General features: G+C 34.8%; 1 protein-coding gene across 1 annotated transcript in view; it reads left to right on the top strand.

Moving 5' to 3' along the window:
- Positions 1-20,478, top strand: part of MMP13 (matrix metallopeptidase 13) — a 73,862-nt gene extending 53,384 nt beyond the window's left edge. The window contains exons 3-12 of the mRNA XM_079101990.1: positions 8,798-9,193; positions 9,282-9,523; positions 10,195-10,343; positions 10,508-10,633; positions 12,623-12,784; positions 14,102-14,219; positions 15,304-15,437; positions 16,765-16,924; positions 18,924-19,027; positions 19,704-20,478. Coding sequence (XP_078958116.1) covers positions 9,074-9,193; positions 9,282-9,523; positions 10,195-10,343; positions 10,508-10,633; positions 12,623-12,784; positions 14,102-14,219; positions 15,304-15,437; positions 16,765-16,924; positions 18,924-19,027; positions 19,704-19,804 — 1,416 coding nt within the window. The 5' untranslated portion in view covers positions 8,798-9,073 and the 3' untranslated portion in view covers positions 19,805-20,478. The remainder of the gene's footprint in view (positions 1-8,797; positions 9,194-9,281; positions 9,524-10,194; positions 10,344-10,507; positions 10,634-12,622; positions 12,785-14,101; positions 14,220-15,303; positions 15,438-16,764; positions 16,925-18,923; positions 19,028-19,703) is intronic.
- The last annotated feature ends 1,348 nt before the right edge of the window (positions 20,479-21,826 follow it).

The raw sequence follows: 21,826 nt of genomic DNA, 5'->3' as shown, positions 1-21,826 counted from the left end.
ACCATGGTGTAACTTAGATTCCTGATTCTATAAGGAAATGAAAAGAATAATCAAAAGCTTATTTTTTTTAAAGTATAACAATGTTTTAAATATCACATGTGGAGACCTACTGAAATACTTCTTGTATGTATGTGTGTTGGTCAGAAGAGTGAACACACAGCAAATCTCAATACTGTGGACTCATCAGCAATCAGCAGTCAAGGTCGGAGATGGGAGACTCAATTTCCCTAGAGTTTTCTGGAACACTGCTTACATCATAATTTTCTTTGACAGAAGCAGTAACAATGAAGATAAGGTTGACTACTACAGACTTCTCATTTTTGAATACCCTCTAACTGAAGTGATAAGATTTCCTACAATCTTGACAATTTTCCCATAGTTCTTTTCTAAGTTGTTTCTCTTTAGAACATGGCATTCTCTCTTCATCTGATGGGCCCCACAGATAGCTGGCTCATTCCTTTACACTTGGTAAAGATTTGAGAGGCAATGCTCACTTCAATGATGACGAAGTCTAGACAAATTATCACCAAAGTAATGGTAAATATGCTCCAGTGAGGATTGGTGTAATCATTCAATTTGAAGAGTGGTCAAAGTTACAGAAATTTCCCATTTGGGGAAAAAAAAATTGCTCTGTCCATTTTGTGTACGTAAGTGGTCGAAACATTGGGCTTTCTATCTCATAACCCCAAACAGCAATTAAAGCAATGAAACAGAAGGAACCAAAATGGGTTTTGAGGTCTTGGAGGGTTAAGATAACACCACAGGGATTGTGTGGTGTCACTCACTATAAATAAGGTTTGACCTGACCCAATTTTTCCCTCCTGTGGTGGTAGAAAGTGTGACAATTTACCCATCAATCATTTAAACCACAGTGTGGTGAACATATTTACAGTGATTCACAAACAAAACATATCATATATCCAGGTATAAAATGATGCTTTATTTCATGTTTTACTGCTTTATTTTAATTCCCACTCTTTACTGACATTATGACCAAATATTATATTAAAAGGCAGATAACATAGGAATTAAATATTATCTACAATCTCTTTACTTTTCAATTAGAAAAATAATGTGCCATTCCAACCTGGAGCTGGCAGAGAAAATATATTTCCCACAATAACCTAATGATCATTAAAAAAGCTTGCCATAAAAATTTCCCTAATTTGATGCAGAATTAGAAGGGTGTGTTTGTATCAATTGCATACTAATGTCTGCCAAATACTTTCTTTAAAAGACTTTGCTGCATTAATAAGAATTATCATAAATGACATGCTTATCATTCTTACACAAAGCTGCTAAATGCTTTGAAACAACCTAAAGCCTAGATATGAATTTCTTTCACTTATCTATTTTGCTTGAGGCCCAGCAATTCTTTTCATAGTGCCAAAATAAGAGTGTCTTGGCCACCGTATGTAAATTGGAATATTCATCACCTGACCCTCCTAGTCCCTGCCCCTCTTTCCTGTTCTATTTTTATGTAGTATTTTTCTTATCATTATCTCTTTCTACTAAAGTGTTAGCACCATGAGGTCCAGGATTTTGATGTGTTGTTTGCTATTGTATATCCCCTGTGCTTAGAACAGTTCCAGGCAAATGATTAACTCTTTTTTTTTTTTTTTTTTGCCTTTTTTTTTTTTTTTGGTGCATTATAGTTGTACATAATGGTGAGATTTGTTGTTACATATTCTAACATGTACATAATATAACAATATGATTTGGTCAATATGATTGCCCAGTATTTCCCATTTCCCTCCTCCCCTCCCCTGGTCCCTTTCCTTTTTCCCACTGATCTCCTTTTGATTTTCATGAGATCCACCCTCTCCCTTTTCCTTTTTCCTCTCTAGCTTCCACATATGAGAGAAAATATATGACCCTTGACCTTCTGAGTTTGGCTTATTTTGTTTAACACGATATCTCAAATTCTATTCATTTTCCTGAAAATGACATAATTTCATTTTTCTTTATGGTTGAATAAAACTCCATTATGTGTTTACACCACATTTTCTTTAAAATAATTGGCTCAATAAATATTTCATTATATGAATGAAGAATGAAAAGTTGATTGGCCTGTTAAGTGATGGAGACTGAAACTGAATACAGGTCTCTCTGATTCAAGTCCTGTGCATTCTTTGTGTTAAAGTCTGCCCCAGTGGTGCTTAGTCAGACTTGGTGCTGTTGGACCCTCAAGCCCCAATGGGCTCTTTCTATTAATGACATTGGAATCCCTATCTTTTGGCTTTCCTGGTGCCAAATTCAATATATTGTGAAACTTATAAAAATTGTGTGTCTTGAGATCATCCCGTCTCTAAGTGATATGACTTAATTACTTTATCTTGCATTTTTAAAATCTGATTTTTCTGGCACAACTCCAATTTCCCGAAGAAAAACCATTGGTTCTCCATTCATTTTGACCCAAGCTTCTCAAATGAATTGATAAAGTTTATGAAGATCTTACAAAAGAATTTTAGGGCTGGGATTGTAGCTCAGTGGTAGAGAACTTGCCTGAGCATGTGTGAGGCACTGGGTTTGATTCTCAGCACCACATATAAATAAATAAAATAAAGGTCCATTGACAACTAAAAAAAATTAAAAATAAATAAAAGATCTTATATTCATATTGTTTAGAGGTGAATGCTTTCTTTTATTTCTGTCAGAAAGAAGGGCTCCTCTGATAGAATGTATGCAGAGTATGTGCATAATTACTTATTTTTAAAAATTTCTTCCACATTTTTATTGGCATGCTATAGCTGTACATAATGATGGGATCTCTTGTTACATATTTGTCCATGCACACACTATAGCAATATACTTCTAGTCTCAGTCTACATGGAAGGGCTTCTGTTCAAACTGTGCTCTCCCTCATAGTTAGGGTGCCTCTACTCATATTTGGAATTCCATCATTCAGCATTCAATTCTTTGGACCTTGAAGGCTCGTTATACTTTTAGTAATTACAAACATTTTCAAGAAGAACAAAGTCTGCTTGAAGTTTCTATGACTTATTGGCATTCTAGGGCAGTTCAGACAACTAAGGCTAAGGTTTTGAGAGAGGAAGGATGGGTGATAATAATTATGCAGAGCTGAATTACCAATATATGGAAAACAAACATGAAGCCTGATCCAAAGAGGAAAATGTTACCCCTTGCATTAGAATGGCAGAGTAGAAATTTTGTGTGTTTGGTTGTAGACATTATTTTATAAATCTCCAGAACCAAGAACAGACAAAGAATGATCAATCATGAGTAATAATCTTTTTCATAGCATTTAATGTAACTTAATGAATGTTGTTTTAATTAGTAATAACTTGGGGAACCGTATGTTGAATTTAGCACTTTACCTGCATCATCTCAAAAGAGCCTCCTAAGCACTCTGTTTGACACTGGGGAAAAGAAAGGTTTGGAGACATTAAGCAAACTGCCCAAAATCAGGAAACCAATAAATGACAGAATTGGAATTTTGGCCGGTGTATCTAAGACCAAGTCCAGTGTTCTTAATCCCTCTGTGGTTCCATGACTTAGGTTAAGGGCTGGATCACTGGAGAGGTAGAAAAAACAAACACCCATCCTAGAATCTATAGCTTAAAAGGATTTTTTTTTTTTTTTTTTTTTTTTTTTTGTAATTCAGGTATTAGTGTGTGATGTAACTTGCCTTAGACATGCAAGAATAAGGCCCTACTTTTGACTTACTGTTTTTAACATCAAAAAAGTTTGGAGCCCTACAAGACCCCACAGTGCTAGATGAATATCCCAGGAAGTTTGTGACCATGAATTCCCAGGAGACACCCAAAGGATGGATGCTGCTCTGCATGATCCTACTACTGGGATGACCACTTTTTTTTTTTTTTTTTTTTTTTTTTTTTTTTTTTTTACAGTGAACAAGTACTACTCGTCAGTTGAGGTAGAAGATTTTGTTGGCAGTTCATGGTTGCAGTGAATTCCTCATGGTAATTCTCTGAAATTTACTATGTAGAGCATTTTTATAGAAAAAATAGAATATTAACATCTTTTGGGGGGGGGTGGTACTTAGGATTGAACCCAGGGATGCTGTGCCACTGAGTTATATCCCCAGCTCTTTTTATATTTTATTTTGAAACAGGGCCTCACTAAGGTGCTCAGGCTAACCTCAGACTTTTGATTGTCCTGTCTTAGCCTCTCAAGTTGTTGGGATTACAGGTGTGCACTACATTGACTGGCCTAAATGCATAGCATTGTTAAGATATATTTTAAGCTTATTCTCAATTTTGTGATATACTTAATGAAGAAAACTATGGAAGATGGTTCTTTTGGAAATAAAGATAAAGTGGGTGAAACATGCCATAACACAATGAGTGTTTCTATCCTAGAAAGAACTGTTTAAGAAAAACTTCACTTCAGTCAGAATGGTAACTGTCAAGAATACAAGTAACAATAAAAGTTGGTGAGGAAGTGAGGAAAAGGTTCCCTCATACATTGCTAGTGGGACTGCAAATTGGTGCAATCACTCTGGAAAGGAGTATGGAGATTCCTCAGAAAACTTGGAGTGGAACACCATTTGACCTGATTATCCCACTTCTCAGCTTATACCCAAAGGACTTAAAATCAGCATACTACAGTGACACAGTCACATCAGTGTTTATAGCTGCCCAATTCACAATAGCCAAGCTATGGAACCAACCTAGGTGCCCTTCAACAGATGATTGGATAAAGAAAATGTGGAATATTGCTCAGCCTTAAAGAAGAATGAAGTTATGGCATTTACTGATAAATGGATAGAACTGGAGAATATCATGCTAAGTGAAATAAGCCAGTCCCAAAAAACCAAAGGTTGAATGTTGTCTCTGATATGTGAATTCTAACCCACGGCAAAGGAGGGTAGGGAGGGGAACTATGGAAGTTCATTGGATTAGACAAAGGGGAATGAAGGTGAGAGGGGGGATGGAAATAGGAAAGACAATAGAATGGATCAGACATAACTTTCCTGTGCTTATATATGAATACATGACCCGTGTAACTCCACATGATGTTCAACCACAAGAATGGGATCACAACTGTAATGGTTGCACCCATGTATGTATAATATGCCAAAATACACCCTACTGTCATGTGTATCTAAAAACAATAAAAAAATAAAATATAAAAGAAAAAAAGAAAAACTGGAAGATCAGCTATAGAGTAAATAAGTCAACTTTAAGGATATATGGTGTAGTTGGAATTAACTCAATAAATCTTGAGGTATTATAGTAATTTATTTTCTTATGAGACTCTCTTTTCCAAACACTATTTAATAATATTGTATTTTGTATACATTACCTTTTAAATAAGCAAATTTGTTGTTTAAAAATACTTAGATTTTATTTTAGTGAATTAAGGTAACAAGGTAAGACTAGATTTTTTAAAATTAGTGCATTAAAATTATATATAATAGATTAATTGTGATATATTTGTCATACGCATAACATAACGTGGTCTATTTTAATAAAAATAGAACTTTTGCTTCATTGTTTAAATATTAGGAATCTTTAAATACACTGAAGTTGCTTGTTGTTAAAGCCACTAAGGCCTTTCTCCATTTTTCTAACTTGTTTTCATTTCTATTATTCACTACCAAACCATCTACATTTTACCCTTTTCAAAGAAATTTGGGCAGGATTGGGCCACAATGTGTTTTCTATTCCTAGTTGTTTTCTCTTACACAGTGTTTGACTAAATCTGGCAGAAGCAGCCATGTAGTAAACATTCTTTTTAATGAAGCACAATGAAAATTAGAATTCATTAGGAGGTGAGCCCAGGAAATTAAGTCTTTACTTTCAGATGTTATATTCTGGCAGAATCTAAAAAAGAATTTCCTTTATTTCGTATAGATTCTATTAATTTCTTTTGTCGATCAGCCCAGTATGAAGATAGCATCTCTGAGAAGTGTGTGACTGAGTTGTAAAAAGTAAATGATCTCCTAAATTGCTGACTTGCTTTGCAGCTGTAGCATCTAAAGAGTCCCTCTATATTTTGTTGCAGACTTGTGGATTATGCCACAATTGGCTATGCATAAGCAAGTTAAGTAGGGTACTCTAACACCTTACATTCTAGGTTGTAAATATGACTAAGTGTTAACTTCAAATTTAGTTTTAAAGAGCAGGTAAATGCATTCCATGGGGTTATGGACAAAAAAGAAATCAGAAACTGGAATAAAGCAACCTCAGAGTGTTTACAAGAACTCATGCAGATGCAGAGTCAAATCACGTTGCCATTTACAAATAAAGATACTACTGACGTTGACAAAACAGACAATACATACTCCAAACAAAACATGCTCTTGATCTTCAGGATTCTTCAATTTACATAATTTTCATATTTTAGTCCATCTCAAATGGTCAATTTGGTTATTCCAAATGTGAGCACACCCTGTGCTTTATGAAATGGTTGCTCATGGACATTTTTGTTTCTCTCTTGGGTGATGTTCTCAACTTAGAAACTGGTGATGACATATGTTTTAAAAATTCCCATATTGCTTATGTCTGAATCAGCAGTTGATACCTATTCCTAATCTTGTCTAGTTTTGTTTGCTCATTTTACAGGTTTTTAAATTTCCCAGTGATTCAGTAGATGGGTTAGAACCATTTTTAAATATCAACTCAGCCCCACTGTGTTAAAGGTGGCATTCGAAGCCACAGACATTTCCCCAGTGATAACCAGAAGGCCTAGCTTTCATTTTTACAATTAACCACCAACAATAAGCACTTGTGTTGACAAGTAGTCTGCCAACATCTTACAAAGGGGTGACACATCCTGTCTGCAGTCTGACATCACTCCTCTGTGAACAAGTCCCTATAGACAAAGCTTTTGATCTTCTTAAGGAATCAATGTTTATTTCAATCTTCTGGGGAATTTTTCTTGATCTCTATTAAAAAATGTCACAGAATATGTAATAGCATGTTTTTAGTAACTTCTATTTTCTCTTTTGTGTTCTTTATGTTTTTAAATAGAATAAGAAACTATTAAAACACTAAAGGTATTTCATAATTTTTTTTATAATTACTTTTAAAGTTGAGAAACAGTGGCATTTGTCCTTCCTTCTCATTAAAAGTTTTTTTTTTCTTTCTGGAAGAGGTAATATTGTAATGATCCTATTAAAAAACACTCACCTTACCCTTCATTCCATTTCCATAGTCACTACAATTGTCGATGTTCATCGCTGATGCTCAAATGATAGTCATTGATATGATAACTAAAAAGGCCTTTTTTAGAGTGGTAACATTTCTACAAATACTCCCAATGGTATGAGAATGAGTCACCTGTTTGGTTCTTTCTCCCTGATTTCAAATGTTGAAAAAAAGTTTTTCAATGACACTTGTTCCTAGGCTTCTTCAAGGACTTCTTATTATCTAGTAAGACTTTTTAGAGGATTATAAAAATTTATTGGTAAAGACAAATATCTTTCAATGAACTAATTTCTGTAGGTTTAATAGATGAATTAAACTTTTGGATAATTTTTTACTTAATCTCAAAATGGAATATTGTCATATACAGAGGAGGCTTAAAATAAATTGCTGCTTGTCTGGCTGATTGAACCTAAAACTAATCTTGAACTCATTGGAAACAGTCTATTCTCAGGGTGTGTTTGGCTGTGTTTTGGATAAAAGCATAATAGATTTCTCTCAATTGATTGCTTATATTTCAATATAATCAATATTTTGCTTATATTGGTTTTCTCTAAGGGACTGACTAGATTATAGTATTTTATCCACATTTTAACACTTTCCTACATACTTTAAACCTATATCCATGCTTCTTTTTTTTTGTCTTAATGTGTCTTTGAGCTTCTTTTTCTTTTTGACTCTCAATCACTTAAATTAACTTGTGTTTTCAATCATTAATTTTAAAAGTTAAAAAAATTAAGATCATGGCCTACCTGTTTACACTATAGGGAACCAAACATGGCACTTTGAATTGATGGTACTGAATGTGTGAAGCTTTGAAAAGAATAATAATCTTAGAGGACTCTAAAGCTGTTTTTCTGAGTTGTTGGATCGATGATTCTTTTATTGTTCAAATGTAAAAATGAAATTTGAGAAACTTTAAATTGATCATGTGCTTACTTACAGATCTTGTTTTCTTGGGCATTTCCAGAGGTGTGGGAACCAAGCACCTTGGTTTTTAAGAAAATGTCTCAAAGCAACAGAGTAGAATCAATATTAGATGATACTTAAGAACATGGAATGTTGAGTTGACTATCCTGGGTTTAAATTCTGGCAGTACTATTTATTAACTTTATGACATTTACCTTCTCTTTGTCTCACAGTTTTCATATGTGAGGTGGAAAACAAGCCTTCCCATAGTACCTGCCTAGGCTGTTGTAAGGATTAAATGAGATAACTACTTTTAAATGTAGTATGTTGTAATTTCTCAATATATATTCCTGATCATTAGAGTTGTATCCCAAAATAATTTTTCTACGTCTACCTGGACTTGTAGGAAATTTGTGCAGGACTCCATCGAAAGGGCATGCCAGTGTGTTTAAATCCAACTGCGGGACTCAATCACCTAGTACATCTGAGGGTCGAAGCCTGGTTCTTGTGCACTTCCATAGCCCTTAGGTTAACACAGTATTTCCCCATGTAGTTGCTCTAAAGAGAATGTAGTTAGAACTCATAAGGCTATAAGCATCCTTGACACAGGACTAGGTTTCTCTTTATGGGAGTAAATGTACCACCTTAATATTCTTATTATTTGATAAAGTCAAAGTAGCTGCTTTCCTACAGAAAGAAGAAAACATTTTGCAAAGTGAAGTGAAAAATGTACTACTCTCTGCTTCTTCCCACAGCATCCATAAATATGCTGAGGGAGTTTATTTTGCCAGATGGTTTTGAGACTCTGCTGAAACAAGAGATGCCCTCATTTTATATTTCCCTCAAATTTGGCCACAAACCACACTTGGGAGGAAGAAAAAAAAAAAAAAAAAGTCGCCATGTAAGCATGCTTACCTTTGATTGCTGAGGAAGTTGAGACACCCATAAATGATGACTCAACATCGAAGGCCTATAAAAGTAAAGGTATTTGCCTGTGGAAAGTCAGCAGCCTCCAGGCACAGCCATTCAAGATGCGTCCAGGTATCCTGGCTGCCTTCCTCCTCTTGAGCTGGACTCACTGTCGGGCCCTGCCCCTCCCCAGTGGTGATGATGATGAAGACTTGTCTGAGGAAGACCTCCAGTTTGCAGAGGTAGAGTATTTTACCAATCCAGATGTTGTTGCACAGCTCTTAAATTCCTTCCCCTTTTAAAAGCAACTTATTTTGGTCTCTTTCTCAGCACTACCTGAAATCTTATTACCATCCTTTAAATCTTGCGGGAATCCTGAGGAAGAATGCAGCAAGCTCCATGGTAGAACGGCTCCGAGAAATGCAGTCTTTCTTTGGCTTAGAGGTGACTGGCAAACTTGACGATAGCACCTTAGATATCATGAAAAAACCAAGATGTGGTGTCCCTGATGTGGGCGAATACAGTGTTTTCCCTCGAACTCTCAAATGGTCCAGAATGAACTTAACCTACAGGTAAATCACAGACTGCATTTCCTTAATATATGCTGGTTTTTTTCTTCTGGTAGTAAATGTCTAATATTAAGTCAATCTTAAATATTTAATTGGAAGCTAAGTAAGTCTAGAAATGGTTTTAAGACTGCTGCTGAAAATGTCTCATAACATCAATTAATGTAACACTGTAATCCAACATTACTTTTCAGTGGACATCTCAAAGTAATTCTTTTAGAAATGAAACCAAAATAGAAGTAAAAATAAATTCAAGAAAACTTTCAAAAATAGGACATCAGTCATATTTATTATCACAAAGTTAAAGGGAGAAGATGCCATTCTTTCTAGAAGCTTTACGGAGTTATTTAATTTGGCTATATTGATAAACTTTTAGTAGGCAAAATAAGTTATGTGATTTAATTTGGCTATATTGATAAACTTTTAGTAGGCAAAATAAGTTATGTGTCTGAATATTTTAAGAAGCCACATGGTCAGATATTTGGAGATGCTCAAATATCTTACTGAGTTTTTGACTTTTTAATCCTTGAATGTTACCATAACTAATAAATACTACTTCTGGTAGAACTTTTAAAGAAGTCATTGCATTTTGAGTTGAAAAGCAATGTTCCAAGATAGTGTATCATAAAATAGTTTTAACCTTCCAAAATTTAATTGAAACTTTCTCTGTTGAATAGGATTGTGAATTATACCCCTGATATGACTCATTCTGAAGTGGAGAAGGCATTTAAAAAAGCCTTCAAAGTGTGGTCAGATGTGACACCTTTGAATTTTACCAGACTCCATGATGGCACTGCAGATATCATGATCTCTTTTGGAACTAAAGGTAATGATGCAGAATCATTTCTGAAATGTTTTTATTCTAATCCTTACTTGGTTCCATTTTTATTCCTTCTTCTAGTCATTCATTAAGTTTACAGCATTCAACAAAAGTTGAGCAAGCACCTGTGCTGGCTATGCTCAGATTTTGGCTCTCCCTTTTGTTTATAGAGCATGGAGACTTCTACCCATTTGATGGACCCTCTGGTCTGCTGGCTCATGCTTTTCCTCCTGGACCAAACTATGGAGGGGATGCTCATTTTGATGATGATGAAGACTGGACAAGTAGTTCTAAAGGTAATGTTTCTTATACAGATAGAGTTCATGGATTACTAGATTACACAGTGAACCCACTCCTACAAAGTGAAGAAGCATAAAATAAATTGTTTTTAGCATTTGGTTATATATTCTAAAGAAATAAAGTTGATCTCACTTTTGTTAGTGTCTCTATAAGTGACATTTCTACAAATAAATTTTAAACACAAAAAAATGGATAAAATGTATTTAATTTATTATCCTGATTTGAGGGATACTAACTTTGAAGTCTTAACCATCTCTGTCAGCAAAGGAATTGTTATTGTGGGTTAACTTTTTTTGCATTTTGAACAAGTATAGTTTCCATAAATTTATATCTAAAAGTCACTAGGACTGGATCTATGGATAATAACTGAATTGTATGGGAATTGAAATAGATTTTTACTTTGTAGAAATATTAATGGCATGAGTTCAGTCAACTTTCTATTCCTTGTCACAGGAGTTACTTGCTTCAGATTCACCTATAGCCCTCGTTTTATAAACACTGCTTTGAGAAATCAAGATAATGTCTTTAAATAGCATGAGACAGATAAGATAAAGGTTGTATTGAAAGAGTAAAATGAAACTTAGTGTAGAGTGCATTCATTTAGTAGTTGAATCTTCAAGGTCCAAATTAATTACATACAATGCTAATTTAGAAAGAAAAATCATAGATTGTACTAAAGTGAGTTTAACTTTGGAACTGGGTAGATTATAATTTAGGACAACTAGAGGCAGTATTTATAGACAGCTGGTTTTTCAAATTTTTCATTAAAATATAAAGGATTATTTTTCCCAAAGGTAAAACTGGGCCTTAAATGATCAGTGTCTCAACTCCAGTGCCTCTAATCTGGCTTTGAATGAAAGGGTGAAAATTTGCATATTCTTGATTTGAATATTTCATAGATGGGAATGGTCTTAGGAAGAAAGAACAACACTAAGTAGTGTTAAGACAGAGTCACAGTATTCCTCAAATTTAGATTCCTACATAAATTCTGGATTTAAAATATGTTTAACTGAAATAAATGAAAACTTCCACAGATAAATCTGAAATAAGTTTTCAGCTGAAGGCCAAGAAAGGTGTGCATTACTGGTCACTTCAGTAAAGAACTACTTATTTGGATCATGTGACCTCTGATTGCCCCATAATGTGCAGAATTTACCAAGTTAGTTCAACCTCTTCATGTAAATGCTCTAACAACAGGATCTTTAAGAGAACTGAGACCACTGACTCCAGCTTTCACGTGTTCTAAGCAGAAGTAAATATTCCTATTGCCTTATAAACCTTATTTTCTTTTAATGTTTCATTATCCTTTCCCTCCCCAATCTAAAGTAGCAGTATTAGGAAGTTAAAAATTGATGAAAAAAAATGTCTAGAGCAAACAATGTAATATAGTGACATAGTCACATTTTAGAGTACAGGGTAAGTACCAAATCATGCCCAGAGTTTCTAGTTTTCTAATGTCTAGAATCTAGAAAAATTCTGGAAAGAATCATTTAGTTGGAATTTGTTCCCAAGTGTATACCCAGAGATCCTACTTGATGTGTCCTCTATACTTGGTCATTATCTCTTGGGTGCTACCTCCTGTTTGGATGCTGTTCTAGACTGCATGTTAGCTAGGTAAGGCCCTCTGGTTTCCTACTAATTTAAGGTCATCTCTGTCCACTTTCCTTGCTTGGCCTGAGAATACAGATAGCACATCAGGATTCCTACTGTCTTCACAGTAAATCCTTATTGACTAATAATTATATGAGAGCAATCTGTTCATATTGCTGTAGGTAATCGATTAATTATGTAGGTAACTATAATCAAAGAGAACCATAAACTATTAATAAAGCTTTTATCAATACTTGGAATTGTCCTTCAAGCCACTGAACATTAATTTTTAAAAGTGAATAAAATAATGAAGAAAGAGAAAAGTAAGATGGAAAAAATATTATTTCATCAACTAGAATACCTTGTTTTCTCATTGTTTCTTTGTTTTCTTACAGGCTACAACTTGTTTCTTGTAGCTGCCCATGAGTTTGGTCACTCCTTAGGTCTTGACCACTCCAGTGACCCAGGAGCACTCATGTTTCCTATCTATACCTACACTGGAAAAAGTCATTTCATGCTTCCCGATGATGATGTGCAAGGAATCCAGGCTCTCTATGGTGAATTAATTTATCAGCTATAAAAACAGAATAGAAGTAGTTATAAAATTAGTTACATAAGTAAAATAGATGCATGCATTTTCTTTCTAAATTGCTCAAGGAGAAAATATTCCATTCTCTAAAGTTGTTTTGCAGAATATAACTCCTGTATTTATATTTTATACATTGTCGGGTACATTAGATGCCCTCAAAATACCTCTATCATGGGAAAAGAAAATGTTTTATTCCCCATTTAACCAATGAAGCAACTAAGCCCTTTAGAGTTTAGTATACCTATGGTAACACAGTTGATGGTGGCAACAGCTTTTATAAATTCTTGGTATTCTTCCAACTAGTCTAATTGCCATAGTTGAAATCACTCTTGTGATCTTCAGTAGTTTTTAACCAACAACTACAGTGACAGTGAAGAAATTCCTCATTTTTTCTTCCAATTTTTCAGTAATATTTACAAAATATTTAAATATCAACCAAAACATTTATTTATAGATAACCTGCCATAAATAGAATGAAAACCACAATACACAGTCATTGGTGTAAACATATTTGGAGCAAAGAGCTCAAAAAACTTGCTCATGTCTCAACCCATAATTTTCCTCCCTGGATTTAAATTTACTGTCACAGCTAGTGTAAGTGAAGGCAAGAACTTGAAGGTGACCAATGGAATTTGCCATTTTACTTTGCAATTCTTATTTCTACTATATTGTGCCTAAGGGACTGGTAATAAAACTAGATAAAAAACAGTGTAGGGTTACTGTTGTGCACTGCTGTGTGAGCTGGTAAGAGTTATAAACATGTGGCAGATCACATCAGAGTTACTGAGGGCTGGCTTGTCACTGAGGTGCAATGCACTGTGGCAAATTGGTGAAGCAACATCAGCTGATATTGACAGTTGCTAAAATAGTCAAAAGAAGGAATCGAAATGAGGGCTACCACAGGAATGGTGTGCCATCAGAAATGACTTTAAGAGAAAAGTGTTTCTCAAGAACAGTTTGTCAATTGATGATACAAAGTATGGGGGACTTTTTCTCAGTCTTTTGCTTTTTTTCCATTTCTATCATCAACCCCAAGAAATTTAATTTATAGTTCAGCAGAATCTGTTGTTGAAGGAGGAAAGCAGAGGGGTGTCCCCCTGCAAGACCTTGGTAACCCTGGAGGGAGGAGGGAGGATTACCATTATGCTGGAGCTTCAGGATTTACTGTTCTCCTCAGGGGAACCCGCTCTTGCTCTCTGTAAGCAGCATCAACCTGTTGTGCTGTGATTCAGGTCACCAGGAAGGGCTTACTCAGTAACTACTCCCATTCATTTCACAACTGCAGGTCCAGGAGATGAAGATCCTAACCCTAAACATCCCAAAACACCAGACAAATGTGACCCCTCCTTATCCCTTGATGCCATTACCAGTCTCCGAGGAGAAACAATAATCTTTAAAGACAGGTACTCTTGAGATTCTTTCATCAAATCTGCATGTGACAAACATCTGCATGTCCATTCTGAAAACTGCCAAGGCATTCAGTCAAACTTCCAGAGTACAACAGGGAAAAGAATAGACTTTTGGGCAGTTTATTTACATATTGCAGATCCAATAAATGACGGATGAATAGACACTTCCCCTTTCAATGGATAATCTTAGCATTGAGCAGCTTCTTTTACATCTTTGGTTATCTTATAAAGATAACAAAGTAAAATTAGCAGTTCAATTTATTTGAAAAACAGACAGATATTGAGAATAATTACTGAATTAGTAAAATGTTACTCATAAATGTCCATAAGAATTCCTTTTAGTATGGAAAGATTTTGATCCTGGATACCTGAGTTGGAATTTGAGAGGGGGAATGCTTTACAACCTAAACTTATAGATATGGGAAGTGCAATGTAAATGTTCAATTTCTAGATTGTTATATGATGTTAATTTGTTTATTTGTGCATTCATTCATTCATTACCCCCTCGTTTTGATCCAACAGCATTCCCATCACCTTCCATATGACTCTGATTACATTGTGCTGTGGTGTGTTCTCACATTATCAGTGTCCCCAGGCCATGAGATCATGGAAGACATAGCTTGTGTACTTGTTTTCTTTTTAGAGTCCAACTGGGCTGGGGAGATAGCTCCGTTGGTAGAGTGCTTACCTTGCAAGCACGAGGCCCTGGGTTCGATCCCCAGTACTACAAAAAAAAAAAAAAAAAAAAAAAAATATGGCTTCTAGAATCCAACCCAGTGCCTGGCACATGGCTTGCCAGTTGCAAGATACACAAAACTGAAAGAAGCATGGTGTCAACCCACAGGAGACTCAGAACTTTCACTAAAGCTCTGTGACCTTTTAAACTTGAATACCTTAGGCCAGCTTTAGGATAACCAAAACTTATAACAACACTTGAGGAATGTGGAACTTTTTTCCCTTCATGGGTGTTGGGGAATGGTTGTGTTAATTGTGTTCATGTGGGGAGAGGTGACTTGCAGGATAGAAATATTGCACTTAAAATTTGATAGAAAATTATGTCTTTCTATTCTTGTGTTAGATTCTTCTGGCGCCTGCACCCTCAGCAGGTTGATGCAGAGCTGTTTCTGACAAAATCTTTTTGGCCGGAACTTCCCAATCGTATTGATGCTGCATATGAGCATCCTTCTCATGACCTTATATTTATCTTTCGAGGTAAGCCATCCAAAGTGAGGCCTCCCACATGACCAGGGTAGACAGTGATAGACTTAGTAAAATGATTAATACCAAAGATAAGTGGATGATGATACATGATGAGGGGGAGGCTGGGGGGGCAAAAGAAGAATGGAGGAACATTGGATGGTGTAGAAGAAAATGGGGTGGGGGGATGGGGGAAGGAAAGATAGTGGACTGAGACAGATATCATTACCCTACCTACATGTATGATTATACAAATGGTGTGAATCTACATTGTGTACAACCACAGAAATGAAAAGTTGTACCCCATTTGTGTACAATGAATCAAAATGTAGTCTGTAAAAATAAAAAATTAAAATAAATAAATAAATAAATAATATACCTAAATTAAGAATCAGATGAAAACCAAAAAGCACATGAAACCATTCTATCAAATATTCCTAGATTTGATATGTAAATGTTCTACATTATTAGTTATCATATCTATTCACTTCATATCAATCATTTCAATTGTTTTTTCTTAGTTTCTCTTAAAAATTGCTTACTGAGGGCTGGAGGAGTAGCTCAGTGGTAGATCTCTTGCCTAGCATGCTTGCGGCCCTGGGTTCCATCACCAGCACCAAAAAAAATTATATCTATATCTATATATTGCTTACTGAAAAACCATAATATTGTGCATTTTGAAAAAGTGAAAAAAGGTTAACCCTAATTCCCCTTTTTGTAAATAAGTTTATTTTATTATTTTCTCACTTTCTTTTCTAGTCCTTCACCACATTTAAACACATATTGTTTACATATTTAGTTTCAAAGCATAGATATGTATTTAAATTCTACTTATTCCATTGATATAAAATCATGAAAAATTTTCCCAAATTGCTATTCTGTCTTTATGACCATAATGTAATGCTATGTTTGTCTAACAGTCTGCTCACATTATTTTTATTATTTGATATTATAATTAATGTTACAATGAATTTACTCTTTAGAGAAAGGAATAACTTTCTAACTGGTTATTCTAACTGGTATTATAAACCACGTATTTTCAATGTGCTATTGTGCTATATATTCATACAAAATTTTAGTGTGTTTTTTAACCCATCTTCAAACAATATTCAGAGGTAATAAATTGCCAAATTAATTGTAATATCTGGTTGGTTATAGTCAGAGCTATACTTAAACACTAATTTTTATTGGAAGAATGCTTATTTCTCTGTTTCATAAACACTGTGATCATGAACACTGAATATTTTATTTCAGAAATATAGTCTTTTTCAAAGTAAATGTCTACATTTGTGAGTCTTAATAGATTCTCTTCATACTAAAAGTGTTCTTTCACTTCTTCTAGGTAGAAAGTTTTGGGCTCTTAAAGGTTATGATATTCTGGAAGGTTATCCCAAAAAAATATCTGAATTGGGTTTTCCAAAAGAGGTTAAGAAGATAAGTGCTGCTGTTCATTTTGAGAACACGGGCAAGACTCTCTTCTTCTCAGGAAACCAGGTCTGGAGGTATGACAGCAATATGCACTGACCCATCTAGTGTAATGGGGCAAAGCAAGCCTCAAACATCTGTTACTACTCTGAATTATTATCTCACTACATTATTTTAAATTTCATACCAGTCATTCATTTCTGTTCTATGTCAGCACCTGCAAGGGTCTCCTCCAATATGTATTTTAAAAATTCAGTCTCTCTTAAATACACTGTACACACCTCTTCTCAACCATTCTTTTCTTTCCTATCCATTTGTTGTGCCTCAACCATGGCAAACCATCACTTTTACTTTGGTATCTTCATCACTTTTAATCTTTTACCTGGACTCTCTTTCTTGTCATCCCCTCCTAATTTACATGTGGCTCTATTTTCAGGGGTTAGAGAAGACACCATAATGTATACAGGTAATGAATAGTTGAGAAAAGACTCCATGTTTCAGAGTTAAATGATCCACTGGAGTGGGTGATCATTAAGCTCATAGTCCCATAGTTTGTAAAGTCAAATTTCCTGAAAGGAAAATGGAACTGGAATATTTAAAACATATGTAGAGGTTCAGGCAGCATCAAGCAACATTTAGGAGCCCAGATCCATTTCTGCAATGGGAAAGGACAATATATCATAGGAACTCCACACCTGAAATATTTAGAATGGGTGCTTTGTTCAATTTCTACATACACACAGGCATACACACGTGCACAACTATACACATATGCACATGTATGTATTATCTTTGCCTTTTGAATTCTTTATTTCTGATAATGAAATGTGCACCTTTCTAAAATTTACTGACAGCTTCTATCTGATCCTACTTTCCATTACCTACATTCTGGAAAAACTCAATGGTTCAGTCAGAATGAATTGCTTCCCACATCTCAAATACACTGTGCATTTACATCCCCCACAACTTATCTTACATAATTTTCTTCCCTGCATCTCTCCCTCTTAAAATTGTATATATTTGAAAAATTATTTCATCTACAGAATTTTTTTGAGCACCCCATTCAGTTGTTATCTCCCTTTTTCCTGTATACCCCTGACATTTTATGTTTACTCTCTTATTAACTTACTACAATGCATGCTGTTGGACTGGGGCTGCAGCTTAGAGGCAGAGCATTGCTTAGCATGGTAAGGCCCTGGGTTCCATCCCCACGACACACCACACATGTGTGCACGTGCACACACACACATGCACACACACATATACACAAGAGCCTGGTGTTGTAATTATGTGTATATGTCATATGTCTAAGTTTTCTTGATGGGTCAGGGATTCTTACCTTTTACCTATTAGAATATACTTAAAGGATATAACAAGCTCTCATTGGTATCAAAAGTACCTTGAGGGATCCCATTTTTCTAGGTCAATTTCAGAATGTATTAAGTTGACCAGGGTGTGGTGGTGACAGGGAAGAAAATACAGAATATGCAGTTATGCACGGAGAAACCCATTCTCTCCCTTTCAACCTTTACTACCATATGCCCTTATAACATTTTAGTGTTGAATTTAAACCTTAAATATTTTTGTATTCATTATTGTACTAAGTTATCTTACAGATAATAGAAGATCAATAGATAATTGTTCAATACATAAAATATATTTATTTCATTCCAAGAATGCCATCCCAATGACATACTTTAATAACAGGTACGAAATTTGTAAAGAAATTCATAAAATGGAAATGAGCTTGTAATTATCCTTATAAAGATGGCCTTTAAATACTCATCAAGCATTCATTACTAATTAAAAAAACTATCAGATATTTTAAAACTTGCCAATTTTGAAAGGTACCATTGAATCCATTGTATTATTTCTAAAGTTGTTTTGTTTTGTTTTGTTTTGTTTTGTTTTGAGCTGGGTTCTCCCTATGTTGCCCAGGTTGACCTTGAACTTGAGATCCTCCTGCTTTAATCTCCCAAGTAGCTGGGATTGCAGGTGCACACCACTATACTGGGCTTTAAGTCATTTTTAAGAAATAGAACTTACTTAAGAAAATTTCTTTTTCTTATTAAATAGATATGATGATACTAATCATATCATGGACAAAGACTCTCCCAGACTGATAGAGGAGGACTTCCCAGGAATTGGCGATAAAGTGGATGCTGTGTATGAGAAAAATGGTAATTATTACATTGCATTAAACTTCAACAAGGGCTTCTGTAGCTCCTTAAAAGTCCCCCTTATACAAAAGGTTATAATACAGGACTTAGGTGTGCTAATGAATGTATGGCAGTTAAGGCATTAATTATTATTCTTGAGTAACTACTTACACAGAGAGCAAACAAAAAAACCTTGCTTAGAAAAAAATGAAAATTTTAATTATGGCTAATTCTATGAATAAGTCATGCCAAACCCTATATATTACCTTAAATTATATGTAAAAATGCCAAGATGCAAAGGGTGTTGCCAGAATTCAAAGTAGGAGTGGAGTGGGGTGTAATTTATATATAAAGACTCATAACTGCCAATAACTTATATGACTTTTTGCTTTAATTATGAAAAGGGATATTGTCCCTAACTTACAATGAATAACTAATATTGGTATTTCTAGCATCAAAACTGAAATTCATGGCAGGATGATGAATTCTAGGTGATAATTTAGAAGATCTAAGGACATTTATCCCTTTTCTTTTAAACTTATAAGCAAGACATTTACAATGTTAGTAGGATTTAAAAGATAAAAATTGCAATGTTAAAAATAATTCAAATCTAACAGATTGGATATTTAAGATTAGCTGTAGTAAAACCTTATTATTTTCAAACTCTGAAATTTTCCTTATGGTGTTTTTCTTGTAGGTTATATTTATTTTTTCAATGGACCCATACAGTTTGAATATAGCATCTGGAGTAACCGTATTGTTCGTGTCATGCCAGCAAATGCATTACTGTGGTGTTGAGTGTCTTTAAGCATTGTTATTTAAATCCTGGAGAGCACTTTGGATAATACTTCCAGAAGTGTGGGCAGGGGAGGACAGCTTCGTTCTGTGAACAAGCTTTAGTAAGTTATCTTTGAGCATGTACTATCTATGTGACTACGCGTGGCTGGAACCACATTGAAGAATTTTGAAGTAATGAAATTGAGTACCTCCAAGGATCATCTGATTCCTGTGTGCTATATAGCAGCAATAGTGGATGGTATTTCCCACACCCAAAATGGGAATATGGTGTGCCACTGAGATTCTAAAATAAATCACATATAATTATGATAATACTTAATACTATAATAATTACTTAAAAGTACAAAACAGTATAAATGTGGACATTTTGAGGAGTGTATCATATAAATAAAGGGAAATGCCAGTAATTGATTTGTAGACAACTTTTCAAATAAGTAATTTGGGTTTTATACTGAGAATATTCATATGTACATGTCCCTCTTTATACAAATATTAAGAAAATACCAGTCACTAAAGAAAGAAGGCAAAGACTAATGTAAGGACTGTAGATGCAGCTTTGGATTCTGTTTAATTTTCACTTTTGGCAATGACTCAAGGACTGTTTTCAGATAAGACAAATATTCCTTTGTGTATTGATAGAAGATTAAGAAAGAAGGTCTCTCTTTTTATTAAAATATCTTTTTTGCAAAAAAAAAAAAAAGATATTTGTGTCTTTGCAAAGTCACCAAGTAAAAAATAAAAATTGTTATCAAAATAACCTAGGTGACAGCATGGCCTTTCCATAAATCATTTGATTATTTAAGACTCACAGTTGTGTTTCAACCATATTTTATCTAATTATTTTAATTGTTCAATTTACCTTGAATATATAGGCTATTTTCTAAAGACTTAGATAGCAAGGAATAAAATACATCTTAATTGGAAGTATATGTGTTAAAACAGACATCCAAAGTAAAGAAAATAGTGTACTAGACTGTGATCCTCTTGAAATATGGGACTGGGCCTTTTTTCTCTGCTTTTTAAAATTTTTATATTTTTAATTCCCCAGCACTTGGGAGGGCACTTGGCACTTGCTGAATACATGTACATGAGTAGCCCCCAAAGGAAAAACTATTATGCTGAGAGGTCTTGTTGTAAAAACTCAGGCAAAAACTGAAGCGTATATTTGCACAGTGGAATGTGTTTATGTTGTTTCTAATAAAAGAAGACATTTTCAAGAGACATTTTTATGTGGTATGTTTTGTTTTTAGGTGAAATTTTAAGCTTTCTGCATAAAAAAGAATTTATTACCAATATTTCTTGGTGAATACAGTTTGCTCTCCCCCACCTCTCAACTAAATTCAGAATTTAGAATTAATTGTACTGGGCTATGTCAACAGAAGTTCTGACAGAGTTTGGTTGATAGGACCCTTCCTTCTGACCCAGCTTCCCTAGATGAAGCACACAAACTCCTCAGAATTCTCCCCGCTGAGAGTATTTGGCAACTCAGTGAAAGAGCTGGAGTAAGGAAGATTGAGTTCTACCCCTCTCTCTGCTTTGAGTTCTACCATGTGACTTTATGCAGGTTATTCTGTCTCTGTGGGCCTTACCTTCCTTACCTGTAAAAGGAGAGGACTGAAAGCTGTGGTGAATTAGGGGAAATGTGGGGAGACAGGAAACTCTGATGAGGCAGGCAAGAGAACCCAGGGTGCCCCGGGGAAATTCAAGCCCCTTCTGTTGTCCCAAGTTTTGCCCAGCTGCAAACATTTAATACCTGTCTGTTAACTGTCATTCACTAGCAAAATAACCTCGATTTGTACTCCCCGAAAAACTTATACATTACTATGGAGACAAAACTGTAAGATGAGGAATTCAGTAAGTCCTAGTGAGAGCTCACTGCTCTGTTAAGGGAACAGTGAGTACTCACTGTGGGAGCAAAATAGATTGCTGATTTCTTCTTTCTGGTGTACATCAAAAATAATCTGCATACTTTTTTTTTTTCCTGACAATATACAGAATTCCTAAGTTTTGCTATTAGGTTAT

The sequence above is a fragment of the Sciurus vulgaris genome (assembly GCF_902686455.1).
Source record: "Sciurus vulgaris genome assembly, chromosome: 11".
In the NCBI taxonomy this organism is placed as follows: domain Eukaryota; kingdom Metazoa; phylum Chordata; class Mammalia; order Rodentia; family Sciuridae; genus Sciurus; species Sciurus vulgaris.
The sequence above is the reverse complement of the archived record's forward strand: the minus strand, read 5'-3'. Positions and strand labels throughout refer to the sequence as shown.